Source organism: Rhinolophus ferrumequinum, chromosome 14 (genome assembly GCF_004115265.2).
Source record: "Rhinolophus ferrumequinum isolate MPI-CBG mRhiFer1 chromosome 14, mRhiFer1_v1.p, whole genome shotgun sequence".
Taxonomy (NCBI): Eukaryota; Metazoa; Chordata; class Mammalia; order Chiroptera; family Rhinolophidae; genus Rhinolophus; species Rhinolophus ferrumequinum.
Window position 1 is genome coordinate 10936464 of NC_046297.1, and position 17060 is coordinate 10953523.

At 37.5% G+C, this 17060-nt stretch overlaps 2 protein-coding genes across 4 annotated transcripts in view; one reads left to right on the forward strand and one right to left on the reverse strand.

Moving 5' to 3' along the window:
- Positions 1-12019, reverse strand: part of XKR9 (XK related 9) — a 31033-nt gene extending 19014 nt beyond the window's left edge. The window contains exons 1-3 of one of the 2 annotated variants that reach the window (XM_033126467.1): positions 12001-12019; positions 9349-9488; positions 4573-5117 (exon numbers count right to left, since the gene is read on the reverse strand). In XM_033126467.1, coding sequence (XP_032982358.1) covers positions 4573-4844 — 272 coding nt within the window. In that variant the 5' untranslated portion in view covers positions 4845-5117; positions 9349-9488; positions 12001-12019. Of the gene's footprint in view, positions 1-4572; positions 5118-5620; positions 5747-9348; positions 9513-12000 lie in introns of those variants that run through there. The other variant, XM_033126468.1, reaches the window with a different exon arrangement.
- A 180-nt stretch (positions 12020-12199) lies between these two features.
- The window catches only part of LACTB2 (lactamase beta 2), a 30173-nt gene continuing 25312 nt past the window's right edge, over positions 12200-17060 (forward strand). For both annotated transcript variants that reach the window (XM_033126895.1, XM_033126894.1), the window contains exon 1: positions 12200-12368. In XM_033126895.1, the coding sequence (XP_032982786.1) occupies positions 12247-12368 (122 nt within the window). In that variant the 5' untranslated portion in view covers positions 12200-12246. The remainder of the gene's footprint in view (positions 12369-17060) is intronic.

Below are 17060 nucleotides of genomic sequence, written 5' to 3' on the forward strand. Positions count from 1 at the left end.
ATAAATTGATGGTTGTTAGATGGGAGAGGGGAGAGGATGAGGAGAAGGTGAAGGAATTAGAAAGTACAAATTAGTAGTTACAATATAGTCACAGGGACATAAAATACAGTATGGGGAATATAATCAATAATGTTGTAAAGATTATATGAGGTACTAGATGGGCACTGGACTTAATCAGGGGGATCACTTCATATATTTTGTAGATGCCTGACCAATGCGCTATACACCTGAACCTGGAGTAGAATAATATTGAATATCAACTATAATTAAATACACACACACACACACACACACACACACACACACACACAGAGTGCCAAAAAAAATGTATACGCATTTTAGGAGATATTATCTTAACGTCTCTTAAAATATGTATACATCTTTTTGGCACCCCCAGTATATATTTATTTATATATATATATATATATATATATATACACACACACACACACACACACACACACATGAATTTATACTATTTATTATATTAAATTAAATATTTATTAATTAAATTTATTAAATTATATATTATATATAAACATATATTAGTAACTATTGTTTATTAATTAAATTTGTTTATTAAATTTATATATTAATACATATATATTTATATATCAATATAGTCATGGGGTGTGGAGTACAGCATAGGGAAGATAGTCAATGATATTTTAACAACTACATATGATGTCAGAGTGGTAGTAGATTGGGGGGGTTATCACTTTGTGAGGGGTATAAATGTCTATTACATTGCTTTGTATACCTGAAACTAATTAAAATACATATATATATAAAAGAATACTGCAATTATATGCCAACAAATTAGACAACCTAGAAGAAAGGCATAAATTTCTAGAAACATACAACCTTCTAGCACTGAATCAGGAAGCACCTCAGCCATGAATTTAAGTGTAGACCCCATCTTACAGAACCTTTAAGCATCTCTTAAGAATAAACTCAAATTGGTGGTGGCCTCACAATTTTTTCAAGGGCAATGACCGGAACATAATTATTGATACTAGGCATACAGGAAAACAAAGCAATATGAGTACCCAATAGTAGAAGCAGAGCCAATAGAACAAACCTGAAAAGTCTTCAGATATTGAAATTATAAGTGAAACAATAACGCTTACTATGTTTAAAGACATAAATGACTACTCTGAAATATCTGCAGTGAACAGGAAACTATAAAAAGTGACATTGCAGACTTGAAAGGAACCACATATAGCTTCTAAAAATAAAAATTGTAATAATCCAAACTTAAAACTCAGTGGCTGTGTATAATAACTTCTTGGCCACAGCAAAAGAAATTACTAGTGAAATAAAAGTTAGGAAAAAAGTACTCAAAATGTACCATAAAGACTCAAAACATGAAAATTTAAAATAACTAAAATGTAAGAATCATGTTAGAGACAGTGAGAGAGTCTAACTTACATTTGCCTGCAGTCCCAGAAGGAAAAGAGACAGAAATGTGGTAAAGAAAATGTTAGAAAGATGACTGAGAATTGTGGAAGAGAATTGATGGAAGATAATAATCCAAAGAATCATGAGGACTAGCAAATCTCAAGAGAAATAAATCTACAACTAGATATACCATAATTAAACTGTAGAAAACCAAAGCTAAAGGGAAAAATCATGAAAGCAGCCAGAGGGAAAATAGACAAAATACTTTTAAAAGACCAGCAGTAAGACTGACACCTAACTCTTCAAAGAACAACAATGGAAACTAAAAGACAAAAGAATGTAATACAAAGAGAGAAAATAACCACTCATCTAGGTTTCTACAGCCACTAAAATTTCTCTCAAGAAAGATAATGAAATGACATTTCTAGATAATCAAAATTGAGAGATGGTGTCTCCAAAAGACTCTCAATACATGCAATTCTGGACCTCAGGCAGGCAGGAGAAAAGTGATCTTAGATGGAAAATCTGAGATTCAAGAAGGAATAAAAAATAGAGTAGTAAATAGATAAAGATAAACAAAATTTAATAAAATTTAACTATATAAAACAGAAATAATAACACAATAATATCCAGTGAGATGAAAAACAGGAATTAAAATGCCAGCAATACTAATATCTAAGTTGGAAATATGGTGCATGGAATTCAAGTGTTTTGAGATATTCATATTATTTATGAGAACAATAAAGGTTCTGTTCAACTTTAGACTTGGGACAATTTATTGCACATTATGGGATAACTCAATTGCACTTTATGGACTATGCTTCTCTGTAGGATGTAGTCTGTTGGATCAGACCAATGCTCCTGCCAAAACAACTAAAGAAACCGGAAACTGAGCTGATGTTTCTGCAGAGACGTGTTGCCTGGAGGTATTTGCTGATTCTGTTACTCGGGATGAGATATTAAAAATCTGGATTTAGCCCAGGCAGAGGGCTGTCGTTAGGAAACAGAGAAAAGAGAGGTTTTTAAGATCTTGCAGGACTGGACACAGGGACCTGAGAAGCATGATCAGTTCCCCCCAATACATTTGCCAAATTTTGAAACTATAAGATAGAAGCTAAAAGCAAAGCAGAATTTCTGGCAGCCTTGGAACCAGCAGCATTCAGGACATGCGGGAGGGAGCACGAGCCCACCAGCCTCTCAGTGCCCTGGAAAGCTGCACCCGGGAAGCAAGAGCAAACCAAGAGCAGACGGACCCTTACTCTAAATGCCTAGGAGAGAAAAGGAAAATTGCATGATCTGGAGCCTCTATAATTTTTTTGTATATAACGTCAGACATTCAATCAAAAACCACTAGGTACGTCAAGAGGGACCTAAAATCAAGGCAATTTTGCCTTTCTTTTATAATACAATTTATAATTTATAACACAATGTCTTGCCGTAACTTTAAGTCATTATTTGAAACACCAATGCAAACAGTTCTGTAGATATGAAAATTTCCCATTTAGAGCAATGGCAAACAACAAAGAATTTACATACACAATTTATCAGCTCTCTGCAAGAGTAACTTTTATCCTTCTCTGGATATTACAACTACGTAATTCTCATTATTGCTTATACAGAATATTCATTAAATCTTGCCTATTACACATATATACTTATCAGCACTTTTACTCCATTGCTTCAAACATTTTCATCTTATTGAGAACACAGTTTCAAAACTAACTTCCAATATCAACACCTAAAGTACTTTACAGCTTCCCAAAATCTGTTTTTTTCTCATTGCATATTTTGTTTCTTACAAGTTATGAAGGTCATAATACGTATATGAAAAGTATACGTATATGACAAAGTATATGAAAATACTTTGAAAACTAAATCCCCATACAAACTAAATGACATTTATTATTATTACTATTAATTAACACATAAAAAGCCTGGAAAAATTTTTAACTTTCAACTAATCGCCCTGAATATGTTGCTTTTTAACAGGATAGAATCAGAGATTAACCTTAATGTAAACCATTAAAATAGTCCAAATTCAAAATCTAACTGTAACAAAACAGTATGTTATCCTCTTAATATTTCTTTTTATTTTTTCTCTTTACTTTCAAGATATTATTGCTTTCAGGCCCGGTGGCTTAGGTGGTTGGAGCGCCATGCTCCTAGCACCAAGGTCCCCAGTTCAATTCCCATGTGGGACAGTGAGCTGCGCCCTCTACAGCTAAGATCGTGAACAATGGCTCTCCCTGGAGCTGGGCTGCCGTGAGCAGCCGGAGGTTGGCATGAGCTACTGTGAGCTGCTGAGTGCTGCCACGGGCTGCTGAGTGCTGCCAGGAGCGGCCAGCGGCCAGTGTAAGTGGCCGGCAGCCAGCGTGAGCTGCCGTGAGCTGCTGTGAGTGGCTGACCGATGACCGGTGACCAACTGTTTCAGCCTGGGGGCAGAGCGCAAGGCTCATAATACCAGGGAGCTGTGTCCTACACAACTAGACTGAGAAACAATGGCTTGAACTGGAGAGGGCTCAGGCAGGCTGAAGAAAGGGGGAAAAAAAGATATATATTGCTTTTAACAGAATTAAATCTCTTCAGGTAATAATAAAAAGATCATATGAAATTAGACATAGAGAGAATCATGGAATTCTCAGGGCCTAGTTAGATACTAGTTTCCTCAACTAATAAAATAAGGATTTGAACAACATGATTCTTAAAGCTGTTTTTAGTTCTGTGTATGATTCTGTACCAGCTAACCACATGGCTACTACTACAGTGTCGCAGTAAAATTTTCATTTAGTCAAATCAATGGAACAAGTAAGTTAAAAATTAAGGCGTCTAACAGAGTTGCAAATGATAGGCTATATTTACACAATCAGGTTTGAAATGTAAAACAGAAGAAAAAAGATTCACAAGATACAGAAATGAGTCCTTTTCCTTCCCATAAAAAGTTGAGTCCATATCAGAAAAAGTAACTTAATTAGATAAATGAAAACATTCTATTAATAAACCTGGAAAATTCTGAAAATACAGCAATGACTCAGAAGCACCGATAAGGAACAAGTAACCTTTGTGCTACATGCAAATAGGGGACCTTTGTACATGTGACAACTTAGGTACAAAAAGGTAGTTTCTGTTCGGATGAAAGAAAAATAGTGTTCATCATCAAAAGTGTATGCTCACCTTGTAAAAATTCCTCCTTGCAAACAATGAAGTAGAAGAAAACAATGCGGACTTTCTTGGCCTGCTTTCTTTAAATCGGTCTTGAACCAAGAATAACTAAAACACTGGACCACAAGTGTTCCAAAGAGCATAAAGCTTACTGTTAAAATACCAAAAACATACTGTCCTTCGTGGAAAAACCTGACAGATACCCAGGTGTCCACAATTAAATCAGTGATATAAATTATAATGCCAAGAACTGACATCATAAAATTCAATTTAGTGTATCTCATTATGAATCACTACAGCTATCAGCTGTCTACTTCCTTCTCTCATACAAAAAGAAAAAAAATACCCGAAAAAATATTAGTGCATCCTTTAGTATAGCACTGAATTTTAATCTACTCACTAACTCTACTTGGAAGAATAAATATTATGAAATTGGAACACTACAATCAAAATGACTAATTTTAACTTTCTTTTCTAAATCACAAATCTAGGTCCAATGTTACAAGGCTTTATTCAATCTTCTGTTTCACAGTGATCTTCATTACAGATGACAACACCTGAAATAAAACATATATATATAAGATTCTAAAACTCTTGAGTTTAATATTAAAAACCCTAGGCCATGACTTTATCAAAGCTCTTTTTAAAAAAAATAATATCACTGAATATCATTCTTACAATAGCTTTGGGGAAGTAAAGTCTCAGAAATATACTTACTAATTGACAACTTCCTCTCTGCCTGTTTACCTTTTAGAAAGCATAGCCTACTCATAAAGATATTTATCACAGGACCATTATAGCAAAAAATTGGATACAATCTAAATGTGTCAACACAAGGAATTGCTAAAGTGAATAATGGTAGATTCATAAAATGGAATATTACAAAGCTATTAAAAATATATTTAACAAAGGTACAATATCTGTGAAAATTCTTAATATCCTTTTGATCCAGGAATTCCATCTAGGAATCAAGCCTAGAGAAATATTCACTAATGTGCACATTTGCAGAATATGTTCTTTACAGAACTTTTTTTTATAAAAGCAAAAAATCAAAAAGTACCTGAATGACAACTGAAAGGCCCAGTTCAGCGAGTGGCCCCATGGTGTAATGGTTAGCACTCTGGACTTTGAAAGGCCCAGTTCAACAAATTATGGTACATGCATACTAAAGAATACGCCATACAACCTTTAAAAAGAATGAAGTATCTTTGTATAACCTGATTTCAAAAGATCTCCAAGACACATTAAGTGAAAAAAACAACTGTCAGAAGAATAAATATAGCATTTATGGTTTTTAATTATATATGGAGAGGGGAAAGGGGTTGGGATTTGGAAGCACGTGCAACATCAATACTTTAATTAAGTATACTTTTACATTGCTTGAGTCTTTTACCGTAGACTCATACTAATGTATTACACAATTTCTTAAAAACAATAGTAAATGATGCTTACAAAGAATTTTGACGACTGGAGAAAATGTTTACGCTACTAATGATAGCTAACATTTACTCAGCACTATGTGCCAGGCATTGAACCAAATGTCGCATATTAAACGTCCTCATTTAATTATTACACCAAATTTGGGAGGTAGATACTATTATTGTGATTCCTATTTTATAAATGTCGGCTGAATGCAATCTGTAGATGAGATTTGTCTGATTCAACAGTGTTGTTTTAATTTTCCTAATTAATTGCCAACATTTCATATAAAAATCCAGACTATTCACTGCTATCAAATATACTTATTAATATACTTGCACACACACAGACACACACAAAAGATCTGCTACACTCGACTGCCATTCCTCCTTTAGCGGTGGGTGGCCCCCTCCCTGGGGCATGTTCAAGTTCACCACAGTAGCCAAGCACCCCACTCCAGTCCTTTCAACAGCTAGGCCTCAATGCTAACGTCGCTACCTACTGGCTGTGTGTCCTTAAACATGTTCTTTTATCTCTTTATGCCTTATTTTCTTCATCTGAAATACAGAGATGATAATGGTATGTACCCCATATAGGGTTGTTGTGAAGGCTAAGAAGGATAATACACGACACGATACATATAAACATATAACATAATACATATAAACTTCTAGGAAAGTACTTGGCACACAGTTAGGGCTCAGTAAATGTTAGTTACCATCATTATCTTACCTGCCTACCTGATCCCTGTAAGCATCTGGGTTTGTAATCTTGGACTTCACTTTCCATAATGTTAAGTGAAAAAGTACTATGGTACGATCTCAAAGTTCTGAAAATGCAAAAAACTTATGACTGGAGCAATACAAATAGGTTAACAATGGTTTTATTTGGTGAATTAATGGTGTTACAGATTAATTTTTTCTTATTCATTCTTTTCTATATGTATGGACAAAATTATTTCCCTGCAAAATCATGTTAGAATTATAATCCCCAATGTGACTGTATTTACAGATAGGTCTTTAAGGAGGTAGTTTCGGTTAAAAAAAAAAAAAGTCATAAAGATGGGGCCTTAATCCAGTAAGACTGGTGTCCTTGTAAGGAGGGGAAGATACACCAGAGATCTATCTCCCTCTCCACGCCCCAACACGCACACAGAGGAAAGCCATGTGAGGACACGACAAGAAAAACAGCCATCTGAAATGGAAGGAGCAGGACCTCACCATGAACCAACTCTACTGCACCTTGATCTTGGATTTCCAGTCCCCGGAACTGTGAGAAAATAAATTTCTATTGTTTAAACCACCCAGTCTGTGGTATTCTATTATTGCACACTGGTAGACTAACACCCTCTATGTTCTATAAAGAACACTTACTACTCCAGGAGGGAAAAGGATTACTAGAAACACAGACTAACACAGTGTTCTTGCCACGTTACCACTCACAAGTATTTTGTTTAAAAGTCTTCGGAATAATATTGAAAGGTATTTCAGGGCGGCCAGGTGGTTCAGTGGTTAGAGCACAGTGCTCATAACACCAAGGTTGCCGGTTCAATTCCCACAAGGGCCAGGGAGCTGCGCCCTCCACCACTAGATTGGAAACAACAACTTGACTTGGAGCTGATGGGTCCTGGAGAAACACACTGTTCTCCAATATTCCCCAATTTAAAAAAAAAAAAAAAAAAAGTATTTCACTCTTACTACAGGAAAAAAAGAAAAAGTTCATAATCACTACTTTTCCTGTCAAGAATGTTGTGGCCAACAGAATGAAAAAAATAATTTTAAAATATGAGTTTTTCAAATCTAGCAGGCCATGAATTTCCCTGCAGTGGGTTTCTTATCTTAAAATAAAAGACATAATGCCCAATATAAGCATGGAGTGTAGGAGGATGAGATTTAATCAGAAGCTTCTGTCCAATTGAATTAATTAAATATTTACTTGGAACCTACCAGGTGCTGTTGTAGCCTCTTGGAATATATCAGGTGATAAACGAGACAAAAAATCACCCTGCCCTTGTGGAACTTACACCTTCGCAGAGGAAGATAGTCAATTAACAATAAAAGAAATACGCAAACTAAATATTATATTCAAAGGTGGTAAATGCCATGGACAAAAACATAGAACATGTTAAGGAATTGGAGTAGAGGCAGGCACATCATGGGTTATAATTTTAATTAGAACGGTCAGGGCAGGTCTCACTGAGAAGGTGGCGTGTGACTAATGAAATCAGTCACGTAGCTGTCATGGAAAAGCTTTCTGGGGGAAAGAACAGCTAGTTCAAAAGTCTAATGCACTAGATTTTGGGTATGTCCTCCAAAAACTAAAGTTCCACAAATTATTGGCACAGATTCCTTAGCATGGATATTTTGGATGTGTTTAATGTATATCCAAGTCCTTTTCTAATATCATTCTAAAAAATGCAATTTCTTAAGCTTTCCTAGTAGGGGGAAACAACATTGCACATATAGTAGAAGAATAGACAATAATAGTGGCTACATGTGAAGTATTAAGTACATGTGAAGTGTTTTACATGTATTATTTCAGAGTCCAGAGTGCTAACCATTACACGATGGAAACATGTATTATTTCATTTAATCTTCACGAATCCCTATGATAAGGGTATTATTGGCCCCATTTTACAGATCAGAAAACTGAGGTTTAGAGATGTTGAGTATTTAGGTGAGCTATCTCTAAAGAGCAAACCGATTTTTAATTATAGATGATTTCCTTAAAATTACAGAGTATAGTACCTAAGCACTCCATGTGTATATTTCTTAATCACTCTCCCCACAAAGACAGCTTCCTTTACCTGGCATGGATATGGAAAACACGAGCAATTCTGAGTCAAGTTTTATAAGATGGGAAAAATAATTTCTAAGAAAACGTATTAATTGCATAATTGGTAGAACATCAGACCCAAAAGACTAATTTGAAATGACAACTTCTACATTCCTAATTTAGTGAGGCGGGACATAATGCAAACTGGAAAGAAACCTACACAGCAAGGTAATAAATACAGCAGCTCTCATAAAGAGGGCCCGTTCTGTCAATAGCCACGTAGTATAACTTGTATGAAGGACAGTTCATCTCTATCCCTACAGCTGGTCACTGTTCCAATATCACCTTACAAGAAATAATGCCACCTACAAAATTTGACTTCCTAGGGAACTTGTGATGTTAATTTAATCGGACAGTTTCAATTCAATTTCATTCAGAGGTCAACCCAGCTGTGACTATCTGGCTGCCAGCCAAAATATACAACCTTTGCCCACTGTACATGATCTCTTTGCAATAAAGTACATATTTAAAAAGTAAGAAGTAGCAAACTTTCAGTTGTCGACTGAATTGAACACACATAAAACATAGACTTACTTGTCAAATTTTAAAAGCCTTCTTTAACTCAAAGTCCCTTCCAGAAAATCTTCATCCTGGGAATCCTTTATTTCTTCTTCACTGAAAACAAGTATCATTAAACGGTTCGTAATCCTTTGAGCTCGAAGACTGAAATGAAACTGAAATCATCTGTTAGTCATATGTGGGATTTTCTAATCTAGTGGTAACAGAGTCTGATTCATTGTAACTACGGTACACCCCTTTATAACTTCCATATTGGGGAAAGGAGTCACATGGCTCCTTTTACGTAATACAAACATTCACTAGGTTACAAGCTTTTACTATATTTATCAACTAAGTTTTAAGAAAATATAATTTGCTTCACAGCATACCCAAGTGGAAAAGTCATATTTGAAAGGGAGATTCTTGAATTTGAAATACTCTTGATAAAGAATTTATGGCGAATCATTAACTTAGCCCTACTCACTTTTTCAAACCGTACACCTTCTCAAACCCTGTGCCCCAAGACCACATGATTGTTGGTTTCTGTTCCCAAAACCACCCACGAAATTTCTTCTGTATTTCCAGAGTCATACTAAGAGACATTAACAGAAGAGCAGGAACAGAAGTTAGTGAACTTGGTTTAGACAAGTTGAAATTGAGGTGATTGTGAGATATCCTGGTAATGAAATCTATAGATATGTGGGCTGAGTTTAGAAGAGAGATCTAGGCTACAGATACAAACTGAATCTTTGTGAAAGGATATTTCCAAGCCTTTTCTCAAGGTTATTTACTGTCTAGAATGCCCTTCTCCTCCACCTACCTCATGACGTTCTATCAATCCTTTGAGAATCAGCTCAAAACTCATCGCCTTTAAGCTTTCCCAGATCTTTCCAATCAATTTGATTCTCCCCTGCCTCTTTGCAATCCCATCACTTTAGCTATACTTCTCCTCTAGGATTTACCCACATATGCTTTAAAATAAGACCATGTATATCTCCTTTCTGGTTTTGAGCCTCTAGAAAGCCGACTATCTTTCAATTTTAACACCTCCCACAATATGTCTACAAGAATGCTTTGCATGTTGTAGGTAGATGATAAATGACGTAAATGTAACTGGACAAAACATAAAAATCTTTCCTCTTATTTCTTGGAAAATAAGTTAAACTTCAAGTCACATTGCTAAACATATCACAAAGATTCAGTTTTGCATCTGTAGCCTAGATCTCTCTTCTAAACTCAGCCCACATATCTATAGATTTCATTACCAGGATATCTCACAATCACCTCAATTTCAACTTGTCTAAACCAAGTTCACTATCTAACTTCTGATCCTGCTCTTCTGTTAATGTCTCTTAGTATGACTCTACTAAAGTCATTTAACTTTTATTTGTTGGGCCCATTTCTTCATATGCCAAATGAAGAGCTTGGCAACGGATTACATGAAATCGAGATGGTAGGTACAAGTTCAAATTTTTTTTTTTTGAAAGCTAAGGGATAAGAGCTGCCCATGAGTCTCAGGAAGAGCACCACGGTCCAGAAATGACTGTTCCACCCTCTTTTCAAAGGTTCTGCTGACTTTCCAGCAGAGAGTTCTTAGGATGAGGGAAGATGAAGGTAGCTTCCTGACTGAATAGCCATTAATTGATGGCCACAAATACATAAATATTGGTGAGTTCAAAAATGCCCGATATATGGACTTTTGATGGCTATTGCAAGCATTTTTAAAGGGAATATTGGTTGCCTTCCCTTTGCAAAGGAGATAATTTACATGATTATTTCAATGAAGGTTTTCGAAACACTTTCCCATTAAAAGTACATCTTTGATACAATATATAGATGACGTATTATAGAAATGTACACTTGAAACCTATATAATTTTACTAACCAATGTCACCCTAATAAATGTAATAAAAATTTTTTAAATTATACACCTTGCCCAAAAAAAGGTACATCTTTGAGACACAAGGCAACTAAATGTGTCACATTAATAAAGGTATGTCTTCCAAAAAATATGCTGATTTGTAAAATAAACATTTCATCAATTAATAGGAAGTAGTCTTTTCTTCAGAAATCGCTGCAAAAAAGAATGCCAAAAATGCTTGTACTAAATATTAGAACAAGCATCTAATGGGTCAATTTCTCATTTGTTTTGAAAAAGAGGTGGGCTGGGATAGTAGATATGTTTTGTATCTCTTTGGTGGCGTGGTTCCATACAATTATCATTAACTCGATGAAACTGATCCCAGGATTTGCGGATCTTCTTTTATTTCAGTAAATTGTAACTCGACTGTTTTTACATAGGGTGCGGTAGTTAACACTGAGGTTGTTAATATGCTAACCTTCGTTCTGTAGTTTAAAGCCGGCCTACCTACCACTCTGCGCAGGCCGGTGGCACAGGGAGGAACGTCGTGAGGATTCAATGAGATCAGGTTGATGAAAAGCACTTAGCAGAGCGGTAAGCGCTTACTTAGTACACATGACTTACAAGTATGTGTTGTAACAGAAAAACGGGTTACTACACATACATACCCACACCGCCATTGCCTACAAACTCCCGGGGATTCAGAACTCAGTAACTAATCCCAACCCTGGCTGCCCTTTGCTCCATCACAAGACTTCGCAGGTTAAAATGTCTTTCTTCCACTTGGCTGAACTCCCCTGACCGGACACAAAGTCCCGTGAAGTCACCTGGCTCTGTGGCAGGCGGCAGCGCTCAAACCCAGCCTCACCTCTCGCGGCCTCACACCTCGCCGGGGCCAACTCGCTCGCGCGCGGCCGCCCACCAAGCCCGCGCCGCGTCACGTGACTCTGGCCCCGCCCCCGGCACAAACACCGCCTCTTTTCTCCTCCCCTTTGCCGCCTGCGCGGCGTCAGACGACCGCTGGCTCCGCCCCACGTCCCAGTTGCGTGCAGCGCGCTCGGGCTTGAGCGGTGATGGCTGCCGTTCTGCAGCGCATCGAGCGGCTGTCCAGTCGGGTGGTGCGCGTCCTGGGCTGTAACCCGGGTCCCATGACTCTGCAAGGCACCAACACCTACCTAGTAGGGACCGGCTCCAGGTAAACGCCCCCAACCCCCACATACACACTGCCCCCCCCCCCGGAGGCACGGAGCTGGGGTTGCGATGACTGCTCTCGGCGGGCGGGAGCGCTGCGTCCTGCCCCTGCGCGTAGCCCCATTCAGAACGATCCGCACAGGCCCCGATTCCCGACCTCCCCTGAATCACAACCCCCTGGGACGGTAACCTCTCTAACTTACAAATGGCTGCGGGAGAAATAATAAAAAAAAGAAAGAAAGAAAGAAACTTCCTGTTTTTGAAACCCAATTTATTGTGCTTGGTGTTGAATGCCAGGGTGAACGTGTTTCAGCGGTTGAGAAATTAGGATCGCCTGGAGTTGTTAAGAATCCAGGAAAACGTTTACTTTGCTCACCTTCTGACTTTCACTCGTATTTTGCCCAGAGTGGAATTTCCCTCCACAAAAGTGATTAATTGTGCTGAGGCCTTTTTCCTTAACTCAGCAGCAGAGGGCAGGATTTTCCTGCTTCCAAATTGCTGGAGTCTGAAACCCAAAAGAGCCCCCACTAACCCTTGGGAAAGAGGAGCTGACTAGTACTTTTGTTTTTGTTTGTTACTACTGTATGGTTTTATTTAGGTTATTTTGCGGGTGGAGTAACCTGTCTGTATTTCTAAGATTTTTCTCTTCTTCAGCTACATTCTGTTTTAGCGGAATTACGCAGAAATGAGCAGACGTGGTTTACTGCACAATAAGTGCATTGGGCAATTTTTGTGTGCTTATTATACCCCAGATAATACAAAATAGAAATAAGACATAGTTCCCCTTGAGCATAGAAATTAATTGTGCAGTCAAGACGTGTTACAATTAATAAAATATAGCTGATTACTAAAAACAGTTTAAGAAGTATAGTTTATTGATTTTTGATATGAAGTATCTATTGTGTTTGCCTTTTTCCAGTAAATCAGAATTTAAAAGTGGCAGAAACTGGAAGTATTGAAAGTCAGGCAGCCAAAAGGTTAGGTAGACAAGGCAGGGTCAGAGAGGTACAATAGCTTTAGGCTGCCTCCAGAATCCAGGAAAATAGAATTAGATGGAAAAAATTACCTACCCGATATCGATCTAGGGTACAGTCTGTCTTGGCTAGGACTCCCTCACCCCAGGAAGTCCAAAGGCATTCTCTTCTCTCTTCCATGTGTAATCTTTAGTTAAAAATCAGTACATAAGATGAAAATTGCATACAGTCAAAATTACCATAGAAAGTCTCTTAGGAAAACACTATGTTTAGAGATCGGTGTACTGTCTTTCAGCAAGTTCAGCGTAGCCTGCTTTTCTCCCAGCAATGAAACAGATGGCTGGTTCCATTTGAAAACCAGATGAAGAAGTTGGCTTGTGTTTGGGGGCCATGTTGTATGAAAAATACATACTGTATCTATAAACATTAGAATCACACTCAGTGTAGCAAAGTGCTTGTGTTAAAAGAGACGTAAAGAACCTGAAACTGACTGAGGGAAGAGCAGATTTACAGTCTCCCATTTTTATACCGCTTACACTACTCCTCACATAAACTCATGGAGTGGAATGGCCAGCGGAATCACTCATATATGAGAGAGAGTGATATATATGATGAGTCCATATAGTTGAGCCATACGGTTGAGAATAAGTTAATGTACAGATGATGCTACTCTACTGTGTAAAGTAGAAGTCAGGTGGCTAGAAATGAATATTAATTGGGTCCACGTAAGAGGTTCTGATTTGGTATCTACCTGTTTCTATTCTGCACAAAACAGTTCTAAGAACACAGGTGGCTCCTATATCCCTAAACCCAATGGCACTTTTCCGTTATTCCCATCATCTTGGAATTTCAGTGTCTTTTGACACTGTTGACCACTCCTTGATTTACGAACATCTCTTTCTCCTGGTTTCCTGTAAACTCTCTAGCTGCTCTTTCACAGTCTCCTTTTATAGAATCATTCTCTTTACAAAATCTTTTAAGTGTTCACATTCCTTAAGATGCAGTCCTAGTCTTTCTTCTGTGTTCACGCTATAGTTTCTACCTGCGTAATCTTCTTGTCTACTTCCTTGGCTTCGTCTAGTATCTGTTCATTAATAACTCCCACATTTAGAGCTCCAGATGAGACAAAATCCAAACTTGATCTCCAGACTAGGGTAGCCAACTGCTTTCTTAAATCTCTGTTGGATGACTCATAGCCACCTGAAACTCAGTGTTTCCCAAACTGAACTGCTGGGCTTTCCCTCTAAACCTGGTCCTCTTCCAGTCGTCCACATTTTCGTACACAGAGCCATCGCCACTTTTGATCAAGGGAAATTTGTACGTACCCTCCGTGACGTTTTCTTTGCTTCCTGCGCACACATCCGTCATTATGACGCTTTCCCTTTCCCCTGCTATCACCCTGTCCCAGCCAGTACAACTCTTGCTTAGGCTTCTAAAGTAGCCTCTTGTTGACTCCTCTGCATTTTCTTTTGTCACTCTTCAATCCATTCTCCCCCATATAGCCAGGGTAGTAGTTTTTTAATGAAAGTCAGAAAGCCTTGTGCATATTTTGACCTCCATCTATCTAATAAACCTAATCTCAAACCTCTCTTCCATCCCAGCTAGGTGAGTTGTATCCATTCTGCCTCAGAACTTCCGTGCACGCTTTCCCCTCTCATCCTTTAGAGCTCAGTTAAAATGTCATTTCCTCAAGGAAGCCCTCCCCTAACTCCTTAGACTATGGTATTTTAGTTTAATGTAATACACTGCCTTAGCACTCCGTGCTTTTCATGTCCTTATCTCAATGATAATAAAATTATTTTTTTGTGTAAGAAGCTTAATGTCTTTACCCACCTCCACTTCCAACTAAAATATAAGTTCAGTGAAGGCTTATTCATTACTGTATCCCAGCACCCAGCACAGAGCCTTGTACGAGGTGTGATCAAAACATAGAGTGAATGTTTAAGTTTTTAAAATTTATTGCAGTAAAAGACACATTGCTATTAATCCTCCTCAAAATACTCCCCCTCACTTCGAACACACTTATCCCATTATTCTTGCAACTTTCTGATGCGAATATAGTAGTAGGATAGTGTCTGCCGCATAAGGATGTTGCGAGAATGCAGTGAAATTGAAGTGAAAAATCATATCAAAAGCACTTAACAAATTCTAGCATGTAGAAAGTATACAATATTGTTAGCTATTATTTTTATAACTTCCACTTCCCTCATGCCATCCAATTCTGGGTTCATAGTAGGTGCTCAGAAAATATCTAACGATGTTGTAAGAGTGACAGCATATTTCAGAGAGAGACCATCTTAACAGTGGTGTAAAGTACCTAAAAAAGGAAGTTGATTCCACTAACTTCCATCAGTTGAATTTTTTTTTTTCCATTCACATAGCAGTTGTTCCTGTGTGCCTACTACGTGCCAGGCACTGTGCTCTAGTGAATGAATTGGTCACAGACCTGTACAGTATTCTGCACTCTTCTTGTCCCCTTTATTAGCATAACTTGCACTTGCAAAATGACCTCCTCAGATAGGGTATTATCTGCAGAACAAAGTCAAGCAGCCCACCTAGAGATGACACTATCTAATCTCTGCAGTAACTATTTACAGATATCATTGAGAGAATTGCTATTTGTTAAGGAGGAAACTGAGCACATTTTTTTTTTCTAATTTACAGCTGAAGTTTTATTTATGCCACATGAAGAATGATTCTGGGTGTTTCCTATGCAATTCCCTTCCACCCAAGAGGCAGTGCATCTTGAGTGGAGAAGTCACTGGACCTTGTACCTAAATTTCTAGTGCTTCCCACACCTCTTCTTGCTGGGCCCTTGAGCAAGTCACTTCACCTTTCTGAAGATTAGTTTCGTCTGTAAAATAAAACAAATAATAATACCTCCATAGAATTGATCTGAGGATCAAAGAGATAATATGAAAGGTCCACATGTTAGTTTAAATTGCTATGTGAGTCAATATAACAGGTTACATTATAATATTTTTTTCCCGTTCAGTAGATTGCCTTTTCATTTTGTTAACAGTTTCCTTCACTGCGCAAAAGCATTTTTGTTTGATGTAGTCCCATTTTGTTGACCTCGCCTGAGGAGACAGAGCCTAACAATATTACTAAGACTGAAGTCATAAGAGTTTATTGCCTATGTTTTCTTCTGTGGGTTTTATGGTTTCAGGACTTAGCATTTAAGTCTTTAATCCATTTTGAGTTGATTTTTGTATATGGTATAAGAAATCATTTTCTGCATGTGGTTGCCCAGTTTTCCTAGCATGGCTTATTGAAGAGTGCGTTTTCCCCCAATCTATATTCTTGTAGATTAATTAACCATATAAGCAAAGGTTTGTTTCTGGGATCTCTGTTCTGTTCCATTGATCTATATGTCAGTTTTTGTGCCAAAACCATACTGTTTTGATTACTTTATCTTTGTAGTACAATCAGGGAGTATACCTCTAGTTTAGTTCTTCTTTCTCAAGATTGCTTTGGTTAAACAGGATCTTTTGTGGTTCCATACGTATTTTAGGATTATTCTAGTTCTGTGAAAAATGCCTTTGTATTTTGATAGAGATAGCATTAAGACTGTAGATGTCTTTGAGTTGTATGAACAATACTAATTCTTCCAACCCATGAGCATGATATATCTTTCCATTTATTTGTTTCATCTTCAGTTTCTTTCATCAGTGTCTTATAGACTTCAGAGTACAAGTAAACCTCCTTGGTTAAGTTTATTC